This window comes from Protopterus annectens, chromosome 5.part0 (assembly GCF_019279795.1).
Source record: "Protopterus annectens isolate FY-2018-M chromosome 5.part0, PAN1.0, whole genome shotgun sequence".
Taxonomy (NCBI): domain Eukaryota; kingdom Metazoa; phylum Chordata; order Ceratodontiformes; family Protopteridae; genus Protopterus; species Protopterus annectens.
Genome location: NC_056735.1, coordinates 1,848,179,721 through 1,848,191,995, shown reverse-complemented (window position 1 = coordinate 1,848,191,995; position 12,275 = coordinate 1,848,179,721). Strand labels below are relative to the sequence as shown.

Sequence of the window (12,275 nt, the reverse complement as noted above, 5' to 3'; positions counted from 1 at the left end):
CTTCGGCTCTTACCACCAATGCTTTTTTTTTCCCTTAATCCCTGGGATTGTGTCTTTGTGTGCTTATTATGGTATTTTCTGAAATCATGAAACAGTGTGATTTGAGGATATGCTGTTTGTTCCACTTTGTGTGATCTTGAATTCAGTATATTTAGGTGTGTGGATATATGGTGGGGGTGGGGAGGGACTCGTCCTCATGCAGAAATACCAAGTTTTCTTTTATGTGTTGTTTTTAATGAAAATGGGCTGTACTTAACCACTATATATTGTTACAATAATGATTAAACAAAGCAAGATATATATATATATATATATATATATATACACACACACACACACACACACACACACACACACACACACACACACACACACACACACACACCACACACAGACATACTGATGTACCACAAAGTCCCTTATAAACTCATAAGGGGCTTCTCCTGAGCAGTGTGAAAAAGTTATTAGTCATTTTTTTTTATGTAGCTCACATCACTACAGAAACATCCCAAAACTCAGAATTGGCACAATCAGTTCTGAAAATTTAAACTAAAAAAATACATCACTTCCACAATAAAGCACAACCTACTGATTTTATTATCAGTATTCCACTGACAGTGCATTCATTTAAACAACCATTTACCAGAGCGTCACTGCCTATTACTATAGGATGTAACTGGCTTCCTATAGAACTTGGCACTTAGCCTGTATGCTCCATGACTCAAACTCTTGCAGCTCAACCTCTTCCAACCACTTCATAAAGCTTAATGTGAAAGATATAGGGATGCTGTTTGAGGACAGATAAGAAGATGAGAGGAAGTACAAGTTGACAGGGAAGATAGATTTTGTGCCCAGTTTAATAAGGTGATCAGGGATATAGATTTAAAAAAAACGGGCTTCCATCTGATTTACTTTGCTTATTTGAAATTTTGGTTTCAGGCAGTAGTTGACATTTGTGGACCCCCCAAGACATATTAGCCCATTTAAAGGATGATTCATTGGACTACAGATAGTGGAGTGAGCTGACAGAAGAGGATAGGCATGAGGGGTTGTAGACTACTAAAGTATTCACAGGAGGGCAATCTAGTACTCATTGGAACACTTCCCCAATTTTCAGTCAGACAATGCGACATCTGATAGAGAAGATGCTGCAAGTGACTAGAATGATAACCGTTTTTGGGTGTTTAGCTGTTATGGATGTTTGAGAGGATGTGTGTTATCATGTGGGTGATTTTGCAGTTGCTGATAGTTGTAATACTCTTGGTGATCAGCCAGTGCATTCAGAACTTCTGTTATTTAGGATGGGTGGCATTTGGACTTAATGAGTCACAGCTTTTCATCCTGGGTCTGGTGGACATGGCTTAACAGGTCAGGCAGTATGTTCTTCTGGTATGGAAATGCAAGCATACTGTAGGACTATCTGTAAAGAGTAGCAGTGGGAGCTGATGGGTCTCAGTTCGGTGCCCCAGAAACAGGTATTCATGTAACATAGCTTAACCAATCAGGCAGCTGATTCTTCTGCAGAAATGAAAATGGACTGTTTAAAGAAAGAAGTGGAGGCTCTCAGAGTGAAGCACTCCTTGTTGCTGAAGGGAGTGCATGAAGGTAGTGCCAGCATTTGTGTGGTCTTCTCAAATGGGACATTTAGAGTTATTCACTGTTGTGCTGTCATACTGAAGCTGATACACGTATTTAGTGGGACATGAGACTTCTTGCTCATGCATGGGGTGCTTAGATGATCAGATAATTGTCTTGCTGTCTGCTAATCGAATTATTTTAAAATGTTGTGTTATATATAGATACTGAATTTAGCCATGACATTCTTCCCACTGACAAATAATTTTCAGCATTGGATGCTTGAAAGTTTGCCTGAAGATTTTATCTTGTTGGGGGCAGTCCATTATAGAAATAATGCATCTTATAGCAGAAGTGATACTGGTATAGCATCCTAGGTTATGCGGATTTCAAAAACTGACAGTGAGAAGAAAAACATGTAAGCTATATATTATAAATGCCACCATTAGTGTACAGACATAATTGTTATTATGAGTATATTTCTCTGTGCTTACCGTCTATGGCCACTAAAATAGCAGTTTGCCCCTTCATTTCATGATTACTCATTGCATCATCAACATCAGCAGAAATATCTACGCCATTACGCTTCATCCACTCACGATTTCCTATCAGCACTGAATACACCTGAGGGGCTACTGCACCTGCAAAGAAACAATTCATATATGTGAATATAAACAGCAAACTAATGCTACTATACTTTGTTTGCAGCTTTGTTAAACTGACTTTCACCACTGCTGATTAAATGGTTTACCAAAAACTATATCTATGGCACCTGAACTGACTTTGAACCAGCTCCCTTTAAAACTGTATTGTCAGCCTTCAACTGCATACAACTTTTCTTCAAGGTATAATAATATAGAACTTAATTATATGTCTGTGGCGGAAATTATAAGGCAGATCTCACAGCCATTACTACTTCTAAGAAGGGCACACTAATTTATCATTAGGAGATGCACCTAGTTAATTGTCCAAATGCTTTACTTGGATATACAGGTAATGGAAAAAGTTTGACAATGAGTGTCGACCATTTCCAATAAATGTAATCAGATTTCATCAGGAAAAGGATGACAGGGAAACCCATAACATGCACACATTTGAGTAACGGCAAGTTTGTTTATATAAACAAAGACATTTTCTGTGCATTAATTCATTTACTTAATATCAGGTCACTGGATATGCATATTATGCCTTCTTTTTGGATGACCTAGAAGATATAAAACAGAATGAAAACAGTAATATAGAATACACTTGGCAACTAAAATGACTGCATGTGAAGGACAGATATCATAATACATTCCACAAGTCAGGAGTGTTACAAACTTGGCTCTCTGCTTTCAGTCTTCCTTTTTTAATAGAGTTATTCTTCTTCCATTTTACCTTTAGTGTCCCTATAGTGCTTGTTTAAATAACTGAGATCATTGGTAAATCCTTAGTCAGAATAACATGTAATAGCGAGATCTGTTATAAACATTACCTGTGCCCATGTCACATCACAGAACTGATGCTGTATCTCCAATGTGTACTATGCATTGGGCAATATGGGAATATTCAAGCTTACAAAATCATGTGCCAAACTAGATAACTGATAGTTTGTATCGCAGGCACGTGTGTCAACTCCTTTCTGGCCATCAGCACCTGACAGTGGTGCCTATCTGCTTTATCTGACAAGCCTAGTACCATGTTATGATGTAACCTCACTCATAGCGCCAAGCATGTGTGCTAACTCATGCTCAATCTTCAGCAGCTCACATAGGTGCTTGCCTACATTAACTCTCATGCCTGGCACCAGGTTGTGATGCCCCTTCATTCATTGTGCCAAGCACGTGTGTTACCTCCTGCCTCACCATCAGAAGTTCACACTGCTGCCTGTCTGCATAATCTCTCATGCGCAGAGCCATGCCATGAGGTCCCATCATTTACACTGTCCAGAATGCATAACACAACATGTCCAGCATTTTTGGCATCTACCAGGCTCTTCTTGAAATCTCTAGAAAACTGTTTGTTGGACTCCTAGTGTACCTACAACTGCACAAGCTAATTACATATCCCAGTCATCCCATGTTCCTAAAGGATATCATCTGGCACAGGCAGTCCATTACCCCCAGCTATTGACTGTAGTCGCCTTACCACAAGCTCATGGGCTGTGAAGATGGAATAAAACTTTAGATTCCTTTTTGACCTCCACTTTGGAGGTGCTAGATACAAAGCCCACATTTTCTTCTGGGAAATTTAGCTTCACCATACCAAATACCATAGTAGCCATCACAGTAACAATGGAGACCAGACACAATGGCCATCCATCTTCAGTATGTCACTGGCTATGTCCTGTTATCAGTAATTTGACATCACACTAATCAGCAAAGGTGGATTATGTAATCTTTCATTACTCTATGCCAGTGTGCTAGCCATGTAATCATTCTCAATGGATGCACTTTCAGCACTTGTCTCTGCAGAGAGAAATGAGACTGTACCAGTTATGAAACAATCATTGCAAACACATATGAATTACCAAACTGAAACAAAACATTGATGCATGTGTCATCTATCCTGCAATATAAAAAAAGTATTAAATAAACTGTACCCTTCACTACATCTACCACCAGTATGATGTGTACCTAAAGGAGCAGAAATGACATGCTTTCTCACATTTTACTCATATAGTTTACTCATATACATTTCCCGAGAGATGCAAATGCCAAGTGTACCCACAAAGCCATACATGTAACATAACTACAGCATAAGGAATGGGCAATATAGGTCTGACTCCCCACTGTATTAGGACATTTTATTATGTCTGTGCAGTATGTGGGAATATATGTGAGGGAGGCACCAAGTAGTGGCATTAGATTATGAAACGGCACTACAAAATGTTTAGATGCATACATTAGGAAGCAAGAACAATGCCGACCATAGTACCACCATACATAACTGCATGGGATCATGACCACTCAGACAGACCAAGGACTCATTTGTGTCTTTTGTAGTATGACCTGTCTGGCTACAGCAATGCCCTTCCCACATCAATGACATGTCCATGACATGTACACAGCAGGCATGGTCTGTATAGCTATCTGCCTACCTGATTCAGAGTGTAGACTATGCCCTTCTATCACTGGTCCTACTGCTCTCATCTGCCATATTAAATAAGGCTAGACCTTGCTTCCTAAGGTATGATGTTGTCATGCTGCTGACATCCTAAAATATAAAAACACAGTAATGAAATTATGACAACATAATGATCAGAGCCTTCCCTATAGTCTACACATATACACATTTACTTGTACACATTACAGATAAACATTTCATTTGTGATATACACATATACACATTTACTTGTACACATTACAGATAAACATTTCCTTTGTGATATACACATATACACATTTACTTGTACACATTACAGATAAACATTTCATTTGTGATAAATTATTTCCACATATCATGATACACTAACAAGAAAAGCATAGTAGTATAACTGCTAGATCAGTATAACAGATTCTAGATCGTGGACGTACACAAGCAACTTTGTAAGATGGTGTTTCATAGTTGCAAATCATGCATTATAAATCAGCTCATTTGCACAAAATGTTTCTGAAGTGCATTACTGTTTAATGTTGTTATATATAGGGATGCTAAAGTGATATTTTGCAACACCTGATAGCATAGAATAATGCTTACATCCTCTGACTGATCGTCTCTGAGGTGGGTTGTCACTGCACTTTGAAATTAAGTGTATGTCTTGCATAGCTCGGATCACATTTGGATTTATGCTTTTAGAGTTACCTTTTTGAGGAACTACTAATTTGACTGAAACTATTCTCAATTATCTTAGCCTGCCCATCACATTGCAGGTTATCTGGGGACAAAAGCGAACCATATGTAGTAACTTTTGCAAGATTATAAAGACAAGATTGTTCACAAGTTTAAGGGTGGCCCTGCCTTACTGACACTTGGAAGGACCTGTCCAGTGACTTCTTGTGATGGACAAGGACCATTCTCAATGGAAACCAAGTAAGTCACTGTTAAAGGTTTCTGTGTCACACAAGACCAGACATTCTGAAGGATTGGAGAGAACGGGTTGTAAAGGTTTGACCACCTGGTTTTCATATGCATGCATTATGCCATGAATTATTTTATTTAATTGTTATGGCTTGTTTCAGCCAAGTCAGTATGCAGACTGGATCAGCAATGATATTCTATTCAGGGAGTCTTAGAGACAAGTCTATAAAGGTGCAAACATCTGCTTGTTATTGCATGGAGAATAAAATTTCACAGTGGTGTAGCAGTTAATGTAATTGCCTGACAGTACTTTCCTGACTAGACTGCTTTTTGAGTCATGTATGTACATCCTTACAGTGTTTGTGTGCATTTTTGCCAGGTCCTCTGGTTTTCTCCCACATCCAAAAATGCTCTGTAAGTGAATTACTGTTTTTTACAAATTCTTCAAAGGTATAACTTCCCACTGAAAAGTAAGTGTGTATTTTTTGTGTCCTTTTTCAGTTCAGTGCTAGGCTAGGTTATGGTTTCCCTGCAACTAAGTAGTTAACTGGTGAATGAACGAATAAATCTAAGTGGCATGTCACCAGAGGGCTTATATTACACTTTGTTCACAACACAGATACAGTGCTGCGGTATGATGCATTCTTATTATATTTTATATCACTTAATATGTAACACATTGACTATGCTTATAGTTCTCCAAATGTGAGGTGTTCACATATGTTATTAGTGACCCTTATGCAGCCACACAGATGGTGGCCAGTGGTCACCATAAAACTCATTAGAAACATACTGGAACCTTTAAAAGCTATAACACACTTCCATGATTTTAACTCAAATGTTCTTTGTCTCTCCTACAGTTGATGATTTTATGTGAAAATAAAGTGGATTACAAGAAACAAATAATACAACAACTACATTTAGAAAATTCTTTTTCTTCAGAAAAAGCATTCTAATTTATTTTTATTCTGTCTGCTTTCTACGTCAAAAGTAATAATATTAATAACACTTTCCTTACTGATAGCTAATTAGTTATCCTGCTTCAGTGCAGATATTCATAATCTGTTTTAACATAATATCAAGTATTCTAACATAGGGACTGAATCAATGGCCTTCGCCAGATCCAGGTAAACAACGACACTAGCAAGGTCCAAGTCAATTGAACAGCGCAGGTTATCATAAAACTGGATAAGATTAGTCAGACATGATCTCCCCACAATTAAACCATGTTTATATATATATATATATATATATATATATATATATATATATATGTATTACCTTCAGTTTCCCAACAGACGACTTTACCGACATGCATTACACTGTCACATCAATTCACCGACATTTCCAAACCTGACGTTAACCGCGTAGTTATTAAACACTTGCTGAGCCCCCCCATATTGGTGGATTCAATTTTTTGGGTAATGTAGTTTGTTGGAATGGCTGAGTGTTTACTAACCACGCGGTTTACGTCGGGTTTGGAAATGTTGGTGAACTGACGTGTCGGTGTAATGCACGTCAGTAAAGTCATCTGTCGGAAAACTGAAGGTAATCCATATATATATATATATATATATATATATATATATATATATATATATATCCATACATACATACATACAATCTGTCCTTTGTCCAATATTCCCTTGGAACAGACTACATATTGCACGTTCAAAACATTTATCCAGTATTGAGGTCAAACTGATAGCTCTATAGTTGCCAAGCAATTGTTGTATATATTATTTGGGTATTGGGACAACTACTTCCTTCCTTTCGTATGTTAAAAAAGTATCCCTTCTCCAGTGATTGCTGAAAGAGTACTTGAAGGCATGATACCAAACCACATGAAATTATAAGGTTTTGGGGACCACTTAAAGACATCAGAGAATGACACCTGGATCATGTAATGCTAAGAGCAATAACACCACAAGCATGTTGTTTGTATGAAAACATATGAGCAGTACTGTAATTTATTTACATTTTATTAATGCATATGGAAAATGGAAATAGATTGCAAGAACAGAACACTCAATAACCAAGCTCACTTATTGTAAGCAATAAATATAACACACACACATTATGGTGAAGGAGTTCTCTTACATATAAATAACAAATTAAATGAAAATCACATGGATTTTCAATACACAGACATTCCAATTATGGAACTTACCAGCATTTCTCCGAGAAAAGTTGAAAATTATTGACCCTGACCATGAGCACCCTGTTATGAGAATGGAGAGGTGCCAAATACTCTCATTATGTATGTTTGTTTGTGTCTTTCGGCTTTTCCCGATTAGGGGTCGCCACAGCGGAACTCCGGTCCGCTAATGATTGGCAGTGGATTTTTACGTACTGACTTGCCGGGCCTAACGCACAACCTTCAACGAAGGAACGCCCATTCACGCATGTCGCCACACAGAAGACGCTTTAACTGAGGATCGAACGGGCAACGTCTTACTGTGAGGCGACAACGCTACCGCACCACCACATCAACTGATGTATCGCTTAAAAATCCTGGTTATAGTCCATGGAATATTAGCTCATGAGAATGGAATGTTCCTCAAATCACTCTCAAAACAAATCTCAGTAGATAACAAAAGCTTCCCTGGAGACAGAGGGAATATAGCAAGTCCTCCTATTCTTTGCAGGATGAAAAATAGATTATGAGTGTTCCTGTTAGCTTACTTCAAGAGGCTTAGTCAAGAGAGAGTACTGACATTATGCCCTTTAAGTATACAATTTGGAAACATGATGACTGAAGACCTTAAATACCTTGCTAGCAACTAAAGAAAATTCATTACATGCGGATGGTTTTTTTTCTAATCTTGACTTGTTCTCTACATCCCATATGTGCTGTTTTAGTAGTTCAACCTGAACCTGCAAGGAATTACAGTGTGACTGAAGTCAATGAAGCCTTAACTAAGTTCCAGAGTTGATATCCTCAGTGTCCATTATCACAATGTTTGCAGCTGTTACTTGGAGATAAATCACTGACACTGTTAACGTAAGCTTAGATATCAACCTGTTTATCCAAAACAATAACATTCTAAGTTATTTCACTAACTAAGAATCCTCATCAATGCCGTTATAGGTAGAGATACTATTGCCAAGGCTGGCCTTTGGAACAGTCCAAGGTAAACTGCAGTTATCTATATTATTTCCATTTATATTAGGTATCTTTCAGTTTTCATGAACTGCAGTGGTGGTGCTGCGGTAGCGTTGTCGCCTCATAGCAAGACGTTGTCCCGTTCGATTCTCAGCTAGAGCGTCTTCTGTGTGGAGGCATACATGAATGGGGTGTGCCTTCGTTGAAGGTTGTGCATCAGGGCTGGTAACCCGGTACGTAAAAATCCACTACCAATCATTAGCGGACCGGAGTTCTGCTGTGGCGACCCCTAAAAGCCGAAAGATACAAACAAACAATCTTTCAGTTTTCATGAAAGATTACCAGTGGCAGCATACAAACACCAGAGCAAAATACCTGCTATAATAGGAATATTCCAGATATAAATGTGTTGTGTGCAGCTGTCAGGACCTGGGTGTTGTCACATAGTGCAGGGCTCTACAACAGAAGCCCTACAGTGCTTACAGATCTTATTTAAATTCTGAATGATAGAAAAAAAATCAAATTTTTCTTTAACACTGGATGAATGACATATCTCTTATTTGAATTATTTATTTTCTGAGAAAAGTATGTCTGTGACATTAGCATGAATTTTATTTTTTTACAAAAGGTTTGTTATATTTAGGCTAAATTGAAAGAAAGGTTTCTAGCCAATTAGGAAGGTTGTTAGGTCTCTAACACTAAAAAGGCAACTGTTAGTAGCAGTAACTCAAACACGTCATGACTTAGTAATGTCTCATTAATAAAATATGGAAGGCAATTAGCTGTACATAGCATTGCACTTGGGAATGCTTCAAGAAGCAGAGACACCAAAAGTAGTAAATTCTACTTCCAATTATGGTGCTAAGGGAGTAAGTTACATGGATGGTGCTTCCCTCCAATAAGACAAAAAACAAAAACATAGTCCGGTCTGAAGGAAAGAGGGAGACCGCATCATCAACAGAGTACAAGTCAATGCAGTGAACAGAGACACGCATCATCAGCAGAGTATAAGTCAATGCAGTGAACAGGGAGACCACATCATCCGCAGAGTATAAGTCAATGCAGTGAACAGGGAGACCACATCATCAGCAGAGTATAAGTCAATGCAGTGAACAGGGAGACCGCATCATCAGCAGAGTATAAGTCAATGCAGTGAACAGGGACACGCATCATCAGCAGAGTATAAGTCAATGCAGTGAACAGGGACACGCATCATCAGCAGAGTATAAGTCAATGCAGTGAACAGGGAGACCGCATCATCAGCAGAGTACAAGTCAATGCAGTGAACAACACCACAAAAGGATAAAATGGTGCTAAAATAAACTTATAACCAAGTAGAAAGCACCACAGTCGAGCTGGATATAGGCAACAGTTTATTCAGTTCCAAACACCGAACACAAAGTGAAAAGACCCACACTTAATGCTGTAAAAGTACAAGTAACGTTTTCGCCATCAACTTCATCAGATAAATTTCACAATCCCATAATTCCCTTTATATAGACACACTAATTACAATTAAAGCAAATAAATCAATTAATCAATTGATGTAAACAACAGGATGTCATTAAAAACTGTTCTTATATGGTCATGTCAGTGTTATTTTAAAATCCATTTTACTTTAAGTTGATAAAAATCACTTTCATATATTAAAAAACACATCATATTCTTAAAATTGATTTTAAAAACATTTTTTTAAATTGTCATAAATAACTTGCATTTAAATAAAATGTATTTAAACTATAAAATTAATTTAAAAATACAAAAGGTATATACAGAATACATTTATGTTGTTGTCTTTGGCTCCAAACCAAAAGTCCCTTCTATATTTGGAATTCCTAAGGTGCATAAAAATAGTAATGATCCACCACTTAGAGCCATTGTTTCGGCTAATGGTTCAGTGACTGCACCTTTAGCTAAGTATATAGATACTAAGGTGAAGGGGTTGGTGTTGAACAACCCTAACATATTACAAGATTCATGGGACTTCCTTAGGAGACTAAATCTCTCTTTATACAGTGAAAAGTTGGCCTTTGGCACTTTAGATGTAGTGGACCTATTCACTAGCATACCACATGACGTTGGTATGGAATGGTTTGAGGAGATGTTAATTGGTTTTAAAGAGATTACCTTAAGTGAGTTTAGAACAATATTGACCCTGATGGAAATAGTGTTGAAAAATAATTTTATTTTCTTTCAAGGAGAGTACTTCAAACAAGAGAAAGGAGTGGCCATGGGGGCACATTGTGCCCCCACTTATGCTAACATCATTATGGCCTATTTGGAGAACAATTTTCTCCTGACTTCTCCTTTTAGTGAGTATTGGACCTTGTACGGAAGATTTCTAGATGATTTATTTATTTTGTAGACAGGAAATCTAGACGATTTTATGAAATTTGTTGAATATTTGAATGGAACAACTAATTTTTTGGATTTCACCCACAAATATGACACACAGGAACTAATATATTTAGATGTCAATATCAAGAAAGATAATAGAAATTTTGTATCTAAAATACACAGAAAAGAAACATTCTCTAATTCTTATGTACACCACTAGTTCACATCCTTTGTATTAGAAGAAGGGAGTGTTGAAAGGCCAGTTGGTTCGGATGAGTAGAATGACTTCAGTAGATGAAATTTTTACAAATGAATGTATTAAATTAAAGGAGTTATTCATGAACAGGGGATATCCTAGTAATTTATTTGATGCATTATTGAATGAAGTATTGAGTGAAAGAAAGGGCAGATTTGCTCCTATTATAGGAAAAACATCTCCTTTTATAGAAACAGGTGACACTCCAGTAGATAATTCTAATAAGGATTATAATATGGGGATTTGTTATGAATTATGACGGACAGTCAAGTGTAGTAAGAAAGGTTATGGATAGAGAATGGAATAATTTTTCTAAGATATCAGATTTAAAACATATTTTTGAAAAACCATTAACGTACATATATCGTAGAGGGAACACTATTAAGAACATGCTGGACAAAGGCACCCATAATATCAACTATGACAAAACAACAAGAACTAGAAAAGGTCTATATAAATGTGGTTGTTGTAACTATTGTTCATATTTAAAAACTGGAGATTCCATTTTTTTACATGCAAGGAAAAGGAAATTAAGTTTGGATATTTATGTTAACTGTAATACAAAAGGTATAATATACCTAGCTATGTGTAAAGAATGCGATTCGTACTATGTGGGTAAAAGTGAAAGAAAATTAAAACAAAGAATATATGAACATATGTATGATATCAGAAATAAATGTGAAAATAATGCACTTTACAAACATAGCATGGTATGTAAAACATCAGTATTTCAATTTTTTGTGTTGGAAGTAGTTCATGTGGATCCCAGGGAGGTATGTGGGAGACACTAGTATAATATAGGGAACTATACTTGCAGCTATCACTAGAAGCCAATAGACCTCCGGGTCTTAATGACATGATATCTTTAGCTCCAGTTTTAAAATTGAGATCAGCCAAGCTTTAAATTTATAGAAAAAACTGCTATCATTAAGAACATAAATTATAAAAAGTTTTGACTTGTGATGTTATGTGTGATTTGGGCCACATGAGAGAGCCAAAGAC

The 12,275-nt window shown here is 37.0% G+C and overlaps 1 protein-coding gene across 1 annotated transcript in view; it reads right to left on the bottom strand.

The window, feature by feature from the left end:
* The window catches only part of ATP7B (ATPase copper transporting beta), a 649,813-nt gene that overhangs the window by 109,940 nt on the left and 527,598 nt on the right, over positions 1-12,275 (bottom strand). The window contains exon 16 of the mRNA XM_044071673.1: positions 2,070-2,216. Coding sequence (XP_043927608.1) covers positions 2,070-2,216 — 147 coding nt within the window. The remainder of the gene's footprint in view (positions 1-2,069; positions 2,217-12,275) is intronic.